Below are 21,529 nucleotides of genomic sequence, written 5' to 3'. Positions count from 1 at the left end.
TTTTAGGCCTTTGCAGTTGGGGAAATGAAAATTGAGGAATGTGCGGGATGATTTTTTAGCATTCCTGGATGGTAATTCTATCAGGTCTAGCGTGTAGGCTGGAGCATCTCCGTGAATGATTTTGTGGACTAGGGTACAGATTTTGAACATGATGCGTTCTTTGAGAGGGAGCCAGTGCAACATTTCTCGTAGTGGTTTAGCACTCTCATATTTTGTTTTGCCGAATATGAGTCTAGCTGCTGTGTTTTGGGCTGTCTGAAGTTTCTTGATTATTTGTTCTTTGCAGCCAGCATAATAAAAGGACCCCCTAAGTCTTTGTACCTGGGGCAACAGAGGGTTATGTGACTTGCCCAAGGAGCTGCAGTGTGAACTGAACCCAGGTTACCAGGATCAAAGCGTGCTGCACTAACCATTATGCTACTCCTCCACTGCTGTGGTTCAGAGATACACATGTAGCTTATAGTATTTTATAAGTTATGATTTACGTTTGTGAATTATGGAAGATTGAATATAAATTGTTTTATTTAAATTTTTACTTGTTTTGGTGGGTTGGATTTTTAGATAGATAGATTTTATATTTGAATTTTATGCTGTAGTCCGTTCAGTACATCTTTTTGATTATACGTAAAAGCAGATTATAAGTGATGTAATTAAATGAAATCTGTTTTTACTGACATAAGCCGGTCTTCTCTATTCTTGGTCCGCTAACGTTCATGACATTTTTTTTTTTGTCCATCGAAGACTGAATTTGCCCCATCCCCATCTCCAATTACATTCGATTATTATGACTGAAATGAAGTCATTTTCTGCATTCTTGCAGGGTAAGGCAGGGTTTCAACCTGAAAACGATGCTCGGTATTTCCACATTTCCTCCCCTATCCAGAGGAAGTGATGCCTTAAGCAGCAGGGCCTCAATTCTGCAGGATTCCCAAGTTGCTAAACAGTGATATTCAACCCACAGCATTTTTTTACACAGCTGCAAAAAAGTCATCAGAATAATATGCAGAGACAGACTCTTGTGTGGCCTATTTTCACAATTCCAGTGTTTTCCCACAGTTTCTTTTAGAGGCAATACTCAGCCTGTGGCAGTCATCATTTTTTAAATGGTGGCCACCATCTGCTTTTTATACCTGAATATCCATTGCCGGGCCATACCCGGATACCGGCACTTTATATCCAGGCATGTAGAATTGATATTCAGACTGATACCCAAATCACAGCATTTTCCTTGATAGTTACTTGTTTAATGGTCTGAATACTGCTTCCAACTGGGCAGTGGTAATAGTTACTGGTGGGCCTGGGTGGGTAGGGACCACTCAGTTTGGGTTCAGACCCATCCGGCAATGCAGCTGCTGCACATTCCCAAGCCTTGCCAGTTGAAATTCTTATGCTTCAGTACTAAACCAGACCAAATCCCTAAGTCAATTACCGTTAACCAAGTGAACTTCAATCTCTCTCCTACCATTAAACTCCTAGGCATTCAAATCGACAGCATTATTTCCATAGAAGCGCAAGTCAATGCCCTGACCAAAAAATGTTTCTACCTAATGAGAAAGCTCCGTACCATCCGGAAGTACTCTGAAATCAACCAATATGAAGGACTGGAAAACGCACTGGTACTATCATTGCTTGACTACTGAAATGTAATATACCTAGGCTGCACAAAAACCTCATTCAGGAGACTCCAAACCATTCAAAACACAGCGATCAGATTAATCTTCAGGTTATCAAAATTCGATAGTGTCTCCCCTTCCTACATCACACTACACTGGCTCCCCTTCAAGGCGAGAGTATTGTTCAGGCTGGCCTGTTTCCTCTTTAAAACACTGGAAGGACTGATCCCCAGCTATCTACTAGCTCATTTCTGCTTTGCAACTGCAACCAGATCAAGTAGAAAAAAAAGCCACCAAATTTTTCATTATCCCCTCAACTGAGAGCAAGATGAGAGTAGCACCTTTCGACAAATCTCTTGCCATTCAAGCTGCCAGACTTTGGAAAGACATTGCCGGAATGTATTCTCCTACACAATTTTACCTCACGCTCCGACATCTGCACTTCTGTCTCTGAACCCCATCCTTCCCTGTTGTACCATGCAGGCATCTTTGGTGCCTGCAGCAATTCATTCTCGCTGCTTGTGCCAGCCCCGCAGGCTTCCATCTGCCACGTCCCATCAGACAGGAAATAGGTAATGATGTCAGTGAGGGCGGGATAAAGGCATGTGGCAGATGGAAGCCTGCAGGGCCGGTGCAAGCAGCGAGAATGAATCCCTGCAGACGCCAAGGATACCTGTATGGTATGCCAGGGAAGGACGGGATTCAGAGACAGAAACACAGATGCCGGGACGCTGCGGAGAAGAGGAGGGAAGATGCGGGGTAAGTGAAAAAAAAATCTCTATTTTTAAAAATATCTCCTGGAAGATATTTGGAGGTTTGGGGTGTGGAAGGGCCCATCCAAGTTACCTCTGGGCCCATCCAAAATACTGAGTCTGATTATGCCTCTGCTCCAGTACTCTGCCCCATTAAACTACAAATTCTTTAACGGCTCTTCTTTTCCAACTCAATGCATGATACTTTTATGTTTTTCACAGGTATTTGCTTTCAAGAGCTACAGCAAATAATGGCCAACGAAGCCAAGCATTACACACCATAAGTTTTGTGAAGCATAATAAACTCAGGTTTTATACATGTAAACCAGATCCCTTTTTCCTGCCCTGTTTGTACAGACCTCTTCCCCTCTCCCCTTGTGATACATGGAAGGATGGAGTCCACTCATCTGTTTCCTCATGCCAGTTCTCCCTCCCTATGTGAAATGACACTCACCCACCTGCATACTGGATTTCCAAGACCCACCTCACTTAATCTACTGTAACCTGAACAAGCAACAGGACTCTTTCCTTCATGCAGAACACCTGTGCCAGTTCATTAGCACAAAATACTGGTGCATTCATTCTCCCACCAAAAACATGTCATAATATAAATGCACAGCTGGTTTGTTCTCTTTTTGCTTGTTTTTTTGGGGGGAAGGAGACTTCAGTTAGGACTGTAAGGCTTTGCTTTAACGCCATGATTATACAATGCGTAGTAAATGTAAATGATACACTCTCAAAGTTAGGAGCATAAATCTTTTAAATATTGAGCCCAAGTTCTCTCCTTCAGGCTGTCTAACAAAGTGAAGTATACCTGAGACAAAAAGACAGTTGGTAAAATAAATACAAAGCAACTCTCTAAGTGGAGGCTTAGGGAAGCACCTGGGTGTCAGATCCCTTTCCATATGCAGTGCTGAGTCCTTAAGAGGCATGGCTGGGATGCACCTGGATGTCAGGTCCCTTCCTACAATACTGAGTGTTCTTTTCCTCCTCTCCCAACAGAGGTATAGACAATTACCTTTCCCTTGGTACACTGGAAGGGCTGCCGAAAGACTGAGCCGGGCCCGGGGCAGGGCCGCTTCCCCCCCCCCCAAACGCTGCCACCACCCCCAACCGATCACTGCCGCTGCCACCCCCTCCTCACTGCCGCAACAGGAAATACCTTGGCTGGCAGGGATCCTGAGGCCCCGCCAGCAGAAGACGTCTTCCTCCAGCGCTGACTGCCTGCCCCTCCGGCTGCTTTTCCTTTCAGGGCATGCTCGGTTTCAAAACCAAGCATGTGCGCCCGAGAGGAAATGCAGTGGCTCAGCAGAGCAGCGCTGGAGGAAGCTCTGGGTCCTCCCCAGCCTCAAAGAGGGGCTCAGCACCGGAGTTCTCTCCCTCTTGCTCCTGTTGGGACGCGATCACTCGGGTCCCATCAGGAGCAGGAAAGAGCGAGAGAGACCCCGGTGCCAGGCTCCCCTTGGAGGCCCAGGCCTGGCGAATTTTGTCCCCCCTGCCTCCTGCCCTCCCCCTCTCAGCGGCCCTGTACACTGGCTCTTTTGTTGTTCAACTCTCCCTTCACTCTCCTCCCTTTATGCAGCCTAGCATCTTTCTGGCTACAGCCACTGCTTTGACACATTAGAGGGGAGAGAGTGATAAGCACAGCTCAGGAGAGAGAGACCATGGGGTGATGGTGTTTGCTTTGTCACCTTAAGCTCCTCAATCTCATGCATCTCCTTTCCACTGTGCAACTGAAGTGCATCACTCTGCACTTCTCTGCATTAAATTTTAACTACCAGCCCTTAGACTATTCTTCTAATTTTTGTAGATCTGCTTTCATGTTTTCTACTCCTTCCCTTCCAGTATAGAGGGTGGTAGTAAATGAAACCTGCTCAGAGGAAAGGTAGGTGAGTAGTGGAGTGCCTCAGGGGACAGTGCTGAGTGATGCTGCCGAAGGGTTAGAAGGAAAAGTTTGCCTTTTTGCAAATGACACGAGCATTACCCAGAGAGAGGGAGTAGAAAACACGAGAGCCAGTCTACAGAATGGGATAAACACAAAGGATTCCTATATGGAAAGAGAATGGAATCAAAACCAAAACTTAGTCATGCTTAGACTGCGAATCCAGTAGTTGAAAAGACTGGTGCCGGGCAGACTTCTACAATCTGTCTCCCAATTGGGGCTAAACAGATATAGTTGGACTGTAGTGGGCTTCAACAGCGGCTTCAGTACTTAAAAATTAAGCCCTTACCGAGCAGACTTTTACAGTGTGTGCCCTGAAAATGGCAAGGACAGAGCAATCTCAAACATAGATATATCATATGCTATACGTTTATCTTGTTGGGCAGACTGGATGTACCATGCAGGTCTTAATCAGCCATCATCTACCATATGACTATGAGCCTTCCTTATTTGTGTACTCCTTTTTCACTTTTTTTTCCAGCATACTGCTGGTTCGTGCCTTCTGGGCTGTAGGTAACTGTCACCTTTCTTGCAAGGCCAAGATGGTCACATCAGTTGCTTCACCCAGGCTATGCTGTGCCCAAGCTGTGGGCTTAGTCAGGCTCTCCCTATTCCCCTTTCTCCTTGCAGAAAGACGACCCTGTGCACTTTTAAGCCAGGCCGTTTTATAGTTGTAGCCAATTAAGTGAGGCAGCCTCTGAATGACAAGGACGTCTATCCTGCTTTACACCATATTTCTAGGGTTTAGTTAGAAGCAAGGGGCTCCAGAATGTTCCTCAGAGAGCTATTGATAGCAGATTGATGTATCCTATTATACAGTACAATATCTGCAGAAAGTGAGTGTTCTGCAGCCAGAAAGTTTATAGCCATTTAGGGATGGGGAAAAAAAAAAGCTTTTGTTCAGCATTCATCTGCCCATTCTGGTCTCAGTTGCCTTCAAAAACTGCTAATTTTGGGTTGCCAAATCTCAGATCATTTTGTAAGGATGATGTCATGACAGAATGATCTTTCAAAGCAGTCTGGAATTCAAATGGTACCAGAAAGTAACAGGGCTATGCATGCTTAAAAGTCATCTCTGAACTAAGCATCATTGAAGCCAGATGGGCTGGAATGCTGCAGGAATAATCCTAATTAAAGTTCTGACCTTGTCTAGGCCCTCTGACAAAACCTACAAAACCACAGCTAGAAAATGTAGTTTATATCTCAAAATGTAGCACTCTCAGCAGGTAAAATCCATGGTAGTATTTCAAAGGCTATAGTGCTTTCTAATACTATTTTGCCTAGAAAACCAAACATGGACAGTTGTACAGATAGATAAAGAAATGGACATAATAGTCCTCACAATCTATCAAGACACTCTGGGCTTGGAATGGTCACTGTATTAGATTAATTGCTACCAAAACAAAGCAGGAAAGTGCTTCCACAATAATGCAAAGTAAAGAAAAGAGTGGAAGAGATAGTTCCAAGAACTACCAGAAGTCAAATATCTTCAAATAAAAGTTTATTCTCCAATAAAAATAACAGACACCATCCAGACCCTACACGGGCCATGTTTCAGCTGTGTGCCTTCTTTGGGGGTCACAACAGACAAAAGTAATGTCAGCAATAAACATCATAGTCAGCAACTGTAGTGCAGCGTGTCTGTCCAACAGATGAATAGTTTTGCACCAAAAAACGCTGACATTGCGGTTATTCTCCATATTGAAAAAGGAACTGCAAAAGTTAAAAAATGGTCTAATGTTTGCCAATTAAAATTCAATGCAAAGAAATGCAGAGTGATGCACTTAGGGAGTAGAATTCCGAGGGAGATGTACTGTATGTATGAGGTGGCGAGAGGCTGACATGCACAGACATGGATAGGGACCTTGGGGTGATAGTTTCTGAGGGTCTGAAGGTGATGAAGTGTGACAAGGCGGTGGCCGTAGCCAGAAGGATGCTAGGCTGTATAGGGAGAAGTATAACCAGCAGAAGAAAAGAGGTGTTGATATCCCTGTACAAGTCATTGGTGAGGCCCAACCTGGAGTATTGTGTTCAGATTTGGAGGCAATATCTTGCTAAAGATGTAAGAAGACTTGAAATGGTCCAGAGGAAGGTGACAAAAATGATATGGGGTTTGCGCTAAAAGATGTATGAGAAGAGACTGGAAGACCTGAATATGTATACCCTAGAGGAGAGGAGGAACAGGGGACGTTTAAATACTTGAAAGGTATTAATATAGAAACAAATGTTTTCCAGAGAAGGGTAAATGGTAGAACTAGAGGACATGAATTGAAGTTGCGGGGTTGCAGACTTTGGAGTAAAGTCCAAAAATTCTTTTTCACGGAGAGAGGATGGTTGATGCCTGGAATGCCCTCCCAAGGGAGATGGTGGAGAAAAAAACGGGCAGAATTTAAAATGGCGTGGGATAATCACAGAGGATCTCTAATTAGAAAATGAATGGTACAAAAAACAAAACTTAACGGATTGCATATGTGTTTGCATATCAAGTGGGGCTTAGTTGGTAACTCTGGCCAGTGCCGGAGTGGCTTGTATGGTCTGAGTCCTGCATGTAGCAATCTGGTTTAGGATGAGCTGTAAAGAGCTTCGACAGAAATTCCAGTAATTTGGAATGTGAGGACAGTGCTGGGCAGACTATTACGGTCTTTGTCCCACAAATGACAAATCGGATAGGCTGGAGTGGGCTTTGACAGCAACTCCAGTAGCTGGAACATAAGGACAGAGCCGGGCAGACTTATTTTGTCTATGTTCCAGAAACAGCAAAGAAAGACCATGATCAAGTGTATAATATCACGTTCATTGTTGATTTAATCTTGAACTGATAATGAATGTGACTGTTGGGCAGACTGGATGGACCATTCAGGTCTTTATCTGATGTCACTTACTATGTTACTACGTATTCATCTGTCACCACTCTAATACTACCTGTTTAGTTTAAGACTGAAGCTAAATAGATACTGGTCGATATTCATAATGGTTTAACCAGTCAGAAACTGCCACTGACCTGTTAAATCACTTGTTCAGGGCTATCCGCTAATTTTCAGTGGCACTTAAGTGGTTATCGCTACTGAAATTAGCACCTAAGCCAAGGTCGGCTATTTTGGGGGCATTCTGGCAGCAGAGTCAGCATTTGGCCGGTTAAGTGCTCATATCTGGCACTTGACTGGTCAGGGTAACCACATAAATAGGACCGCATAAAACACAGTCCTATCTTTATGTGGCAACTCATAACCAGTTAAGTTCTGAATATCAATTTGAGCAGTCTTGTGTTTGCCGGTGCCACATAAACCAAATTTTCAGTGTCAAAGCCCAGACATGACCCAGCACTGAATATTCGAGAATAAAACCGGCGGCAATCAGCAAAATGCTCACCACCGCCGGCTGAATATTTACCCCATAAACATCATTTAACAGCTGAATATCCACTAACCCCTGGATTCTATATAATGCATTGTGAGTAATGTGTGTTGAATTGTGCATGCGCCCAATTTACACGCACTACTCAACTGAGTAACGAGCCAATCAATGATGAAAATTGGCCAATAACAACTAATTATCATCACTAACTGGCAATAATTAGAATTTACATCCGCTTCTTTTTAAGCGTATTCTAAAAAGAAGTGTGTGTAAATTGTAATGCGAATAGCTGAAAAGGGGGCACAGTCATGGGAGAAGTGTGGGCGCATCAGGGCGTTACTCAAATTTACATGCACTGTTACTGAATTCGGGCGAACGTGCCTACATTTAGTCGTGGGTATTTACACCAGGTTTTCAGTGGCGTAAGTGGCCTCACTTAAATGTAGGCTTGTTCCCTGGTCCTATGCGCTATTCTATACACCATGCCTAATCTTAGGTGTGTTATAGGGAATAGCACTAGGCACTTTAATCGGATGCATCTAGATTTTAGACACCATTTACAGAATCTGGCCCAAAATGGATAATTTCTGGCACTGCCTCTGCACCTTCCCTAAACCGACCCCTTATTGTACGGATACTATGTGGCCATTTAGCGATTTAAATGGCCTGATATTATCTGTATAATTTTTGAAAATACAGTACAGTCTCAATTATCCAACCTTCACTAATCCAACCATCCGGCATATCCGACATAACCCCCGGATGATGTCACTGCATTGCCTTTACGCGCGCGACTTCTCTTTATGTTTTCCAGTGTAGCACAGAGGAAGGTTTCACACCTGAGACAGTCAGTTTCAACCCCAGGACCCTGCTTGAACCGCAAAACAGTACCATTTTGAGCTGAGACCCTGCTTTTACTGCACAGTGAGTTTTAACTCTCTTTTTCTGCAACAACAGTAGGTATGTAATACTGAACTACCGTGCTGTATTTTTATTCTTCCCTTTTGGATCTGCAGAAGATCACTTCTGAAATGGCCAGTCAAAAGAGGAAAAAAGTTTGTTTTGTCTATAGAGTAGAAACTTGGCGCTTTAAAAAGAATTGACAAGGGTGAATCCATCCAAAAAAATTGCAACAGAACTAGGAGTGGGGAGAGTAACAGTTTTTGACTGGAAAAGGCAACACAGCGAGCTGGAGCAACGGAGCTCAAATCATTCCTCTGTTTTCTTTGGACACTAAAAAAACTATGAAAAAATGCAAATATGAGAAGGTGAGCGAAGTCTTATTCCTGTGGTTCACACAGAAGAGACAAGGGAATACCTATATCATGGCCTGTATTGCAAAAGAAAGCCCTGTTTTTTTCAAAACAAATTCAATCAATGACACTGATTTCATTGCTAGTATCGGGTGGCTTGATCGATGGAAGAAAACATATGGAATAAGGCAACTCTACACTACCAGGGAAAAGCTGTCAGCGAATTCTGAGGAATTTGTCACATTCAAAGCAAAATTTCAGAATCTTCTTAAAAAGGGAAGGCGTATCAAGGGACCAGATATACAACTGTGATGAAACCGGGTTAAATTTTAAAATGTTGCCATCAAGAACTCTTGCATCACAGCTCAAGGCCTCGGCTCCAGGTTATACACAGAGTCGAGAATGAGTGACTGTTCTGGCCTGTAGCAATGCAACTGGTAAACATAAATTACCACTGACTTTAATTGGAAAATTGAACAATTCAAGGGCTCTCGCTGCACTTCTAGTGTCCTATAGGGACCAGAGGAATGCCTGGATGGACAAAGACATTTTCCGTAACTGGGTTTTCAAGGTATTTGTTCCATCAGTAGAAAACGTCTGGAAAATAATAAACCTGCCTAGGAAAGCAATCTCATCTTGACAAGGACGAACTGAGAAGTGCTGACATCAGTGTGCTTTTTCTGCCTCTCAATGTCATATCATTGTGTCAGCCAATGGACCATGGAGTATCGGAAGCCTTAAAAAATATAAATCACCATAAGCTTCTTACAATGCTTGTTTGTGCGCTTAAAGAACTTACCACATTCAAGATCTGCATGATTGTTCATAAAATCATATACGGAAATGCCCCATCATACATGATGGACCTCATTGACCTACCACCCAGAAATGCTAAAAGATCTGCCCGAACATTTCTTAATCTACACTTCCCCAGCTGTAAAGGAGTAAAATACAAACTAACACACGCGACCAGCTTTTCCTACATGAGTACACAATTGTGGAATGCGCTCCCAATTCACTTGAAATCGATCAACGAATTAAGTAACTTCCGCAAATTTCTGAAAACCTACCTCTTTAACAAGGCTTACCAGGAGATCCCATAACTAACTCCTATCTATCTCTCTATAAACGCTTGACCAGATCCTCTTGTCTTCCTTGACTTCTGTATAACATCAATTGTATTATGTACCCTGGGATGGCTATGCCATAACAGGTCTCTGTAAGCCACATTGAGCCTGCTTAAGGTGGGAAAATGTGGGATACAAGTGCAATAAATAATAATAATAACTAATAATGTTATCTTCTGGATCGCTCAGTCATGGGATGAAATTGAGCTTCCAACCCTAGAAAAATCATGGAGAAAGTTAATTCCTGAGATGTGAAAATGAACAAGGACATGACACTGGACACGGAGCAGCCAAAGAAGATGTCTACCCTTTGTTACAGGAAATACCGGACTATGCGAATGCTTGTGAAGATGACATACAAGAATGGTTGCAGGCAGATGAGCAAGAATTGCTATCTGACAATGATGTGATTGCTCTGGTAAATGGAAATGGAGATGATGGTGATGAAGACACCTCGAGTGAGGCTGAACCTAGAATTGTAAAAATCAGTCATAGTGAAGGTATCAAGGCAATTGAGATTGCACTGGCATATGTGGAACAAGAAATGACAGCTACTGATATAGATAATGTTATTGAGATGCTTGCAGTGAGGAAGAGAAGTAAAATAGGAAAACAAACATTAATGACAAAATTTTACATAACCGTTTTACAATTTACAATTACCAGTTGCATCGCTACTAGGCATACAGTACAGTACGTACTCTTCCTGATTGTGTTTTTACAGTTCTGTGGTGGTCTTATTTTACAGTATAGTACAGTGATTACAGAATATTTTTGCACTGTAATCATGCTGCAGACTGTGCTATAGTGCTGTTAATAAAGAATTTTTGAAAATCAGGAACTCTATGCCTTTCTTTATGCATTTTTTAAGGGGTTACCATTGTTTTCTGTATTACATGACTTTTCAATTATCCGACACTGGGCCGGTCCCATTTATGTTGGATAATCAAGATTCTACTGCATTCTAGTAAGCAAGTTATACATTCACCACCCACAGTGAATGACTCGTTCTGAATATCAGCCAATCTGTTGCTAGTTGGTGTTATACATTGAGATACTGGCTCCAAGTCATATAGGCCGGCTGAACCAAACCTGGTTTTACCTTTTACCCTATGTTATCTATGGACTTTGGCAAAGGCCTGGCCCCTCCTTTTCTTAGAAAGATCGGGACTATAGGCCCACAGATTCAATGTAAAATTCAAACCAAGAGAAAATGATTTTACCATTTAAGCATTTTCAAATGGTTGTCTAGCTGATAGTTGTCTCTGACGATGCATGAATTTAGCAAGGGAAAAGTTCTGCCTTACAAAGCAATTTGAGTTCTTTGAAAAATATGAATTAAATGCATCTAGATTTCACAAAGTCCTTCAAGAGAGGCTCTTCAGGAAATTAAAACATTGTGGAAGAGGAGACAATATCCTAGTTAGGATTGGTAACTGGCTAAAAAAATAAAAAGCAAATGTGAAGGACTAAAAAGTCAGTTTCACAATGGAGAGAGGTAAATAGTGGTTTGCCTAAGGGATTTGTACTAAGACCCCTGTCCATAGGCGCAAAGATTTCAAAATGATTGGAGGTGTCAAACACAATACAAATCACCCTTCCTTAAACATAATGAAGAAGCTTGCTCAATATTGGGGGTACTCAGCACCCATTTACTGGCTGCTATGGGTGTAACTTTTTCATTAACAAATTATAAAAAGGAACAAATAGTGAGGTGATCAAATTTGGAGATGACACAACAATTATAAAATTAGTAGAAAACAGGGGTGTAGGACAGATCCCCCCCCCCCCCCCCAATTTGGGCCCAAGCTCCCTACAATATTGTGGCACTGGATGCGGATGCCCAAGCCTTGCCAGACAAAGAGATTCTCTGCTGGAGCCCCCTACAAAGGGGTTCTACGTCGATCTTATCACTCGCAATGGGTAGCCAATGATAATCCTATGCAAATATATAACAAGCCAATTAGTATTAAAATGAGCATTCCGAACGATGCACAGCTGTTTCCAAATGATGCACAGAAAACAGTGCTTACCTTTAATGTGCAAAATTTTCTGGGAGGTCTGGAGCTGTTGTAGCATGACGGCGACTTCTCAGCGGAGCGGTCTGCTGTCATATTTTAATAATACTTGCAAGTGTATGTTAAATATTACATATGTATGAGCAGCTGATGCCGGCATTTCCATGCATAGGTTTAAAAAAGGTTTGGAAAGTCCATTATAAGTGAGACAGACATGAGAATAACTTCCTATTTTAGTGGAAAGATGTATTATCTGCTATATCTGTTGGGTACTTCAAAATAACCTGGGTTGGCCTCTGTTGAAGTCTAGACCCTGATCTTGATGAACCACTGATCTGAATTAACAGGGCACTTGTGAAGAGCCAACTTGCTTTCCCCCCAACCCTGCCACCCTGAGTTTTAATTCTCAAACCTTGACTTTTACATGAAGTATGCTCTTTAAAAATGTTTTAGCATCCCTGGAGTTTATTAAAGAACTAGGAGAGGGATGAATCCTGAAACTGTAACTATCACATCATAGATATTCATTTTAATAAATATCGTGTCCATACCTTACTTCCAATAATAACCAAAGGGCCATATTTACTAAAGTGTAGTAAAATTTTGCAGTTATTTTGCATTGTCAAAATTAATACACGGAAGCTGAAAAACTCTGTGTTAACTGTTGGAGGTGTCCCTAGAAGTTTCCCATTACTGTGTGTCAAATCCATGGCAAATAATGCAATGCAGTTATACCTATTAGGGTGGTTTCAACTATTCCACATTATCTGCCACGTTAACAAATAATAACTGCCTCCACATTAACTAAAAGGCACCATCCCAACCAATTTCTACGCCTCCTTACATGTTAACTGTTAACATTGGCAATTAGCATGCATTATCAGTTAATGTGGTTGTTGGTATATGCTCACTTGCACATTAAGAGATAACACAGCTCAGTAAAGAGGCTCCAAAGCCTGCTACAATATACCAAAATTATAAAAAAAATTTCTATCCACCAAAGCCAATTAAATCAATATGAAAAATAAAACTAACATTTAAAACATATCAGCTAATGCATAATCTTACAAAACAAACCCAATTCCATTGACTACCAGAAGGAAAAATTGGTTCTTCACCAGTAGAAAGAACAAGACCTATGACAGTACATGTGAGAAGAGCAGGAACCAAGACACTGAAGAATGTGCGCACACTCTTGCCAGACCAGTCTTCATGACTGTCCATCCTTCTGCCTTCCACATTGTTTAGAAAGGAATTATGCTACAGGAAAACAAGGCCTGTTGTGATGCATCTGGGAGCATGTGCTCAGTCATTCTGCCCCCACAGTGCCATGATTTGGAGAAAGAGATCAGGGCTCAGCAAAAGCAGTCTCTCCTGCAATTTCAAGCTTAAGCCTTGTGCTCTCTCCACAAGACAATGGAGAGGAGGAGCATTAGTGGTGAATGTGGAGTTAGACTGCCAAGATGGTGCCAAAGAGTGAAACTGAAGGAAGCATCAGGCTTCTTGTGTCATACATCAGAGCTGTGCAACCATTCATGAAAGAGTTTGGAATGCCCTCTGGAAGCAGTGGCGTTCCTCGGTCGGCTGCCACCAGGGGCAGATCGCTGCTGCGCAACCCCCCTCCCCCCCGGGTGCAGCATCATCTGTCCCTCCCGGGTGCAGGATGACACCCCCCAGGTGCAGCACAACCCCCCCCCCCCGGTGCATCACCTCCACACCTTCAAGCCCCTCCCCCCCCCCCCCGGGTGCATTCTTCCTACCTGCTGGGGTGCTGGGAGCAGCCGTGCGGCTGTCGGCTCCGCTGGTTCCCTGATCTCTCTGCCCCGGAACAGGAAGCAACAGCAGAGGGAGCAGGGAACCAGCAGAGCCAACAGCCGCATGGGTGCTCCCTGCACCCCTCCTGCAGAGTGCACCCGGGGCAGACCGCCCCGTCCTGCCCTCAGTACACCACTGTCTAGAGGTTTTGAAGCTTGTTCTGGCTCTTTGTTTTTGTGAACTGCTTAGAACTGAAAGGTGTGAGCGTGATACAAGTCTAGATGTTATGTTATGTTATTTTATGTTATGTTAAATTAGTTAATTAAACTTAAATAGATACGCCTTGAATCTGTGAGTCTGTATTGAATTTGAGGGATCCTTGGCAGGCAGATCCAATGTGGATTCCTACAAATTGGTGGACCTGACTCAAAATTCCCAAAATTCCATCATCTGAAGCAGATTGAAAGGGGATGGATGGAAGTCCATCTGGTTCAGTTTTGACCTCAACATTTTCATGCATCTTTACTGTAAAATACCATAGCAGCTGCTCCTCTTCCTAGAACGACTGTCAGACAGAACTGTATTTTCTGACCCGATGTCCTCTTGTACTCTGCCCAATACAGACACTACTTTAGAGAGCTTACATGGGGTTCAAATTCAAAACAGATCTATGCAATAGCTAGCATACTTGGGTCTATTAACACAGTCAAAGAGATTATTCCTCCCTGCTCCACCTTTTATTAACACTCATCACTCAAGCTGTTCCTCTGTTTTACATTTCCATCTCCCATACAGTTGAGGGCAAAAGGCTTAATCTCAGTTAATGGTACAAGCTACTATTACAGCCAATTATTTCAGGCAAATGCTAACTACAGAGAAACAAAACACTTAAACATAAAGTATATAACCCTAGCGCAAAACCATTCACCAGTAAGCCAAAGTCCCAGCTGGAAGTATTTCCACCTGTTCACTGTTACTCAAGGCATGTTTGACTTTGTGGTCAGAATCTTTACCTTCTCAAGGTTTGTTCCCACTGAACACTGTGCTTTATAACATCATAGAAACCAAAGGTTTCAAGGCTTCCAAACAGCCTAAAAACATTTAAATAATTGTAACGTTTAACACTGATCTGAAACAAGACAGCCCATTGGATAGGACACAGTTCCAAAACCACATCTGCAGTTTCAACACAATCATGGCAGTCTACTAAATACTTCTGAAAATGTTCTTTATCAAGTCTCAAGCTGACTTTCTTCTATTTAGAACAAGAATCTTGGTATTACTTTAGAGCATTTCCAGATATATTTTGCATAGGTGTCTGTATATGAATGCATACATCTCTCTCTCTCTCTCTCTCTCTCTCTATCTATACACATATATTTCCTGAAAATATAGTATTGAATACAGTGATGGCAAGCAGAAATCCAGAGAAATACAAAAGAAAATGAATACCAGACGCCTACCTTCACTGGTAGCCACATTCCTCTGGGCTTTGGTCGGAGTGTGATCTGTACTTGAGCTCACGTCGGATGAGATGCTTGAGCTGCCTTTGCCTATGAAAGTGAGCAGAGTAGGAAATAGCATCAGTTCATTTAGTGAGCAACATAAGGTGCCAAGAAGTGGCGCCGTCACAGTCCCTCATAGCTACAGTACAAGGAGTTAAAGGGTTTTCTGGTAGTTTGTCTGTTTCCACAGGTTAAACCACGCAATATTGAATTCTTCAGAATCTTTCTGGCATGGATAGAGAGAATGAAAGCACACTAACCCCCAGATTCTATATAGAGTGAGCTAAGTTGCATGCACAAATCCAGTCGTATTTTGGATTTGCACACGCAACTTAATTATTTAACAAGCCAATCAGCGCCGATAACTGCCACTTAACAATCAATTATTGACACTAATTGGCATTAATTAGAATTTATGTTCAGAAGTCTAAGCTTATTCTATAACATGATGCTTGTAAATTCTAAGTCGCATAGTTGGAAAGGGGGCGTGGCCATGGGCATGGAATAGGTGGGCCATGGGCTTTTCTAAAATCTATGCGCGTTACATAATACACCAAGTACGCACCTAATTTAGGCGTCAGCATTTACATCACGTTTTACTTGACTTAACTGCCACTACTAAATTTAGTCACGAGGACGGGTGCTCAGCGTATTATTTTATATAATTAGCCTAAATAACCATGCAGAAAGTTATGCTTATTCTATAAAATACGCCTAAATTTAGGCATACTTTATAGAATACGCCTATGCATACTTCTAACTGGCTAATATAGAGTTAACACAGGACTGCTTACTGCCTCCTACATAAGAAGCGCTAAGTGCCTCTGCATTAACGGAGCAAGTATTGCACATTAATCTGAATGTTAACGCATGTGTAGATACCCCTTCCTGATGAAGCATTAGTTTTGGCATTGTCGAGTGTTAAAATTCTTTATTATAGTGTGTTAAGACAAAACTTAATGCATTTTGGGCAACCTACATAGAATCCCTTTTTTTCTTGGGCATGCATATTGCAACAACACTTAGTGAGTGACTGTTTTACACATGCGCTAAGCACTTTCCCTATGAGCTACTTGCTGAAATTTCATGCAGTTCATTTGCATGCGATTTCCTTTGAGCTTTGCTCGCTATTTTGAAATCAGAAACTTCAACTGTGGATCTAAACGTACACATTTTTACAGTGATTTTTGCGCATCTGTCCCTTAGGGAAGTCCTGGCAACTCAAGTTTTACATTTTCAACACTACTTTAGAGTCAGGAGTGGTTCTAGAGGAACAGAGACAGGCAAATGTGGTTCCTCTTCACAAAAATGAAAGTAAGAAGGAGGCTGGCCATCATAGGCCGGGCCGTCCACTTGGTGGTAAATTAATCTCTGCTAAAACTATCAACAATCAACAACTCAATGCTCAGCCATCAATGGGTTACAGAAAGTCTCCACTACTGTAAAGGAGAACCTTAGGTCCCAAATGGCCTATGGCCCCTCACCTGGCTCTAATAGCTTAAATAAACAAAGGACCACTACGAACGTACTTAGTTTTATCCTTTTCTTCCACCTTGGTAGTTGACCTCTAATGGTTTAAAGACATGCACCCCTGCTTCATGTACTGGACTTTAGCCCAGCAACAAAGCAGCTACACAATCCAACATCTTACTTTCTCAAGGGGGGGGAGCAATGTACTGGAGATCAAGCCTGGACTGTAGGAATATGACCAGCACATAAAGGAGAGATAACAGGCAACCCAGGGTCACAAAGAAAATAATGCCAAAATAGGTAGCAGAAATGACAAAAAATAGCTCCTATGTGGAGTTATGTGGGATAAACATAAAGGAATCCTGTTCAGAAGGAATGGATCCTAAGGAGCTTAGCCGAGATTGGGTGGCAGAGCCGGTGGCGGGAGGCGGGGATAATGCTGGGCAGACTTATACGGTCTGTGCCAGAGCCGGTGGTGGGAGGCGGGGCTGGTGGTTGGAAGGCGGGGATAGTGCTGGGCAGACTTATACGGTCTGTGCCCTGAAGAGGACAGGTACAAATCAAAGTAGGGTATACACAAAAAGTAGCACATATGAGTTTATCTTGTTGGGCAGACTGGATGGACCATGCAGGTCTTTTTCTGCCGTCATTTACTATGTTAACTATGCTACTATGTGGAGTTTTTGGAGACGAAATGATCAAAAGCTCCACCCTTGTTATCCCCCAGATGTAGGAATTACAAGAAGCAGAAGGAAAGGAGGTGAAGGGTATACCAGGAACAGGAAGTACAGTCAAAAATAGTGTGGAGGATGATGAGGAAGCAGATATCAATGTGGAAGACATGGGGAGAAGGTGAGAGCCCTCAGACAGTGACATCCAAAAAAGATAAGAGCAGATAGATGTAGAGCATTCATCAAAAAGAGTAGCCAGAGGCCTATCTCAAGAAGACTTTCCACACCTTTTCATACAGCTCAGTCTCTGCACCCACAAATCCTCAGCTTGTGACTACTCATCTGAGATTATTATATAACCCTGTAATCATGTGCCCTTATGTCCAGCCTCTAGGTATCACCCTTGCACAATGACTACAACTAAGCACTATCTCCATAGCATCCCCAGCCCTACTCGATCTGAGGAACAGAGACCTGACTTGGCATAGGCAGCAGAATAGGGTGGGGCACAGAAGAGGCCCTACCAGACAACAGATTTTGGGTGGGTCTAGGCAAGACGTGGGTAGGCACCAAGTGTTCTCCCTCCACCTTCCACCCCCCACCAAAAAAATATCTAAGCTGGTAGGAAAACGCTTCTTTCCACCTTGGCAGTCTGCATCAGGCATGCGCTGAAAACTGAGCATGTGCAGGTGCTGGTATCCTGGAAAGTAGCATTTTCGTTACCATCAGGGGGAAGTCTTCAGCTGGCAGAGCTTGGGATCCCCACCAGCTACCGCTAAACGTGTGCTACTGTTGGGTTGGCCTGAGCCCTAAGTGGGTGGGCCCTGGCCCACCCAAGCCCACCTGTGGCTACACCACTGGGTCCTACCAATACTTTGCACAAACATCATCACCAAATAGAGAGCTTGGGAGTGGGGGCCAGAGATTGGTTTATTTGGCCCCTTCAACCAAAAAGCAGTTCTGCTGCCCCTGTGACCCAGGATTCAAACCACCCTGAACCACTGAGCTGGCCTAGCAGAAAGAAGACAAACCAAATACTGTTCCCCAAAATATGCTCCCATTAACACCCTTACTTGGTTATAAGCAGCTTTTCGACTGAAAAGTCCTGAAGTTATGTTTTCAATCAGATATAGTACATTTTTTAATTTATACTGTAAGAAGAGAAAGCTGACACCATGCTTCTGGCACTTAAGGAAACTTCTAATCCCAGGAATGTTAGCAGGAGACTTTTCTGCTCTGTTATTTCAATCAAGCACTCCTTGGGTTTCTGTATTATGCCTGGTGTTCATATTGCTTGGATGTGAGGAGGTCTGGGCTTCTCAAGGTGTGGGTATGCTGGAGCTTTTAGGCTTTCAGCGGTAAATTAAGTTCCATAGTGCAATTTCTGTGCTAGAAAAACAGATAAGCTGCGTTTCAGCACTTTCCAGGACTGTCCTTGCTGCATGCACAAGAAGGTTGTTTCCTTCTCATAAATACATAAGTAATGCCACATTGGGAAAAGACCAAGGGTCCATCGAGCCCAGCATCCTGTCCACGACAGCGGCCAATCCAGGCCAATGGCACCTGGCAAGCTTCCTAAACGTACAAACATTCTATACATGTTATTCCTGGAATTGTGGATTTTTCTCAAGTCCATTTAGTAGCGGTTTTTGGACTTGTCCTTTAGGAAACCGTCTAACCCCTTTTTAAACTCTACCAAGCTAACCGCCTTCACCACGTTCTCCGGTAACGAATTCCAGAGTTTAATTACGCATTGGGTGAAGAAAATGTTTCTCCGATTTGTTTTAAATTTACAACACTGTAGTTTCATCGCATGCCCCCTAGTCCTAGTATTTTTGGAAAGCGTGAACAGACGCTTCACATCCACCTGTTCCACTCCACTCATTATTTTATATACCTCTATCATGTCTCCCCTCAGCCGTCACGAACAGAATATCAACAGCAACAAATCTCAAAGGTTAAATCTCCTGAGCTGTACTTGTAAACAGCTTGGAGCATGACATGCTGTATGCTGTGCACGCATATATACATTAACACAAGAAGAATTCAGGTATGATCCCTCTAAGCCATAAGTTTAAAACAGCTGATGTACAGCCACTGAAAAATATCAGGGGTAAAACATAATGGAACAAATGAAAAAGAATATTTCAACTGATAGAAAATATGAAAGCAGACACCATAAGGCCAGGCTTCTGCTGTCCTAAAAGGTGTTGTATATTAGCAATATACGGTCAGGACAATATTCGAAATAGAGAACATAACGTAAGAATAGCCATACTGGATCAGACCAGTGGTCCATCTAGCCCAGCGTTGGTCTCTGAAGGCTAATCAAAAATATATTAAAATCAGTCCAATATAAAGGTATCACCTTATTTTCTATTTTGCATTTTATTTGCATTTATTAACCTTTATTAACACACCTACCACATTACTTTATCCTAAATTAAAAAGAAAATGATTTTTTTGTATTTTCGTTATCTGGCCATTTACTTTTTCTAATTGTGTTGGTCCCATTCTCTTGATTCTGCTTTCCTTCGTCTTCTCTTAACTCTCTTGTCAGGGTTTCCTGTCCATTTGTCATTTTTCTCTCCTTCTTTGTTTTCTTTTATTTTTCTCTGTCCAGATTTAATTCATTCTTACTATCCATTCTTTAATTTCCCCTCTTTTTACTTCATCTACCTATGGTTTTTCATCTTTTTCACACCTTTGTTCTCTCAATGCCTCGTCCTCTTATTCTCCAGTCTTTCACTAACTCTATCCTCTCCCCCTTTCTACCCAGCATCTCCCCTCTTTCTCTCCTCATCCTTCCAGTGTCTCCCCCTCTTTCTCTCTGCATCCTTCCATTCAGCATCTCCTCTCTTTCTATCCTTCCATCTAGCATCTCCTCTCTTTCTCTCCTACCCATCTATCCAGTTTCGTCCCTCTTTCTCTCCCCATCCTTCCACTCATCTACCCTCTCCCAATCCTTCTATCCAATGTCTCCCTCTATCTCCCCTTCCTTCTAGCTAGTTCTCTCTCTCTCAACCCTTTTCCATTCAGCATGTGCCCTCTCTCTCCCCTCCCCCATCCTTCTAGTGTCTCTCTCTTTCTCTCTGCATCCTTCTATCCAGCGCATCCCCTCTATCTCCATACCCTTCCATCCAGCATCTCCCCTTTTTCTCTCTCCATCCTTCAATCCAACATCTACCCTCTCTCCCAATCCTTCCCATCTAGTGTCTCTCTCTCTCTACCTTTTTCCATTTAGCATATCCCCTCCCTCACCCCATCCTTCCAGTTTCTTTCCTCTTTCTTGCCTTATCCTTCCATCCAGCAACTTCCCTCTTTCTTCCCCCTCCTTCCAGCATTTTCCATCTCTCTCCCTCCTTTCATCCAGCATTTCTCACTTTCTCTCTCCATCTGACAAACCAGGGCCTCCCCCTTTCTCCCCATGCTTCTCCCCAGCGGCTTCTCTCTCTCACTCCTGCCCTTTTCCATTTCTACTCTTTTTCTTCCCATCTTTCCACTCATCTCTCTATCTCTGTACCCCTCTTCCATCCAGCATCCCTAGTCTTCTTTCATTTTCTCCCCTCTGCTCTCTCCATATCACCTCCAGCCTCCCTCTCCATGCCCTTTCCCCCTTCCCCTCCTCTTTCCACCCAGTACCCAGTGTTTCCTAGCCACTACTGCTTCTCCCGATGAGCAGCAGCGGCCACGACAAAACAAGAAAAGCAAGGGCGGGGTTGCAGCAGCCTTCAGGCACGTGCTGTCGGCTCTGCCATCCTCTGACCCCACTGATGCCAACTTCCCGTTCTGGGGGGCAGGACTGGCAGAGCCAACAGCGCATGCCTGAAGGCTACTGCAGCCCCACACTTGTTTTTCTTGTTTTCCCACGGCCACTGATGCTCATCAAGAGAAGCAGCAGTGGCGGCAATGAATCCCCTGGTGTACAGTCTCAATGGGAGACTTTGCCATTTTGGCAGGAGTGCAGGAGATGACCCACCAAAGCGGGAGTCTCCCACTGAATGTGGGAGAGTTAGAAGGTCTGCAATTAGTAGCATCATTCCATGCTACCAATCCCAGGGCAAGCAGT

At 43.1% G+C, this 21,529-nt stretch overlaps 1 protein-coding gene across 1 annotated transcript in view; it reads right to left on the bottom strand.

The window, feature by feature from the left end:
• The window catches only part of FBXL7 (F-box and leucine rich repeat protein 7), a 498,006-nt gene that overhangs the window by 292,218 nt on the left and 184,259 nt on the right, over positions 1 to 21,529 (bottom strand). The window contains exon 2 of the mRNA XM_030207251.1: positions 15,278 to 15,367. Coding sequence (XP_030063111.1) covers positions 15,278 to 15,367 — 90 coding nt within the window. The remainder of the gene's footprint in view (positions 1 to 15,277; positions 15,368 to 21,529) is intronic.

Source organism: Microcaecilia unicolor, chromosome 1 (genome assembly GCF_901765095.1).
Source record: "Microcaecilia unicolor chromosome 1, aMicUni1.1, whole genome shotgun sequence".
Classification (NCBI taxonomy): Eukaryota; Metazoa; Chordata; class Amphibia; order Gymnophiona; family Siphonopidae; genus Microcaecilia; species Microcaecilia unicolor.
The sequence above is the reverse complement of the archived record's forward strand: the minus strand, read 5'-3'. Positions and strand labels throughout refer to the sequence as shown.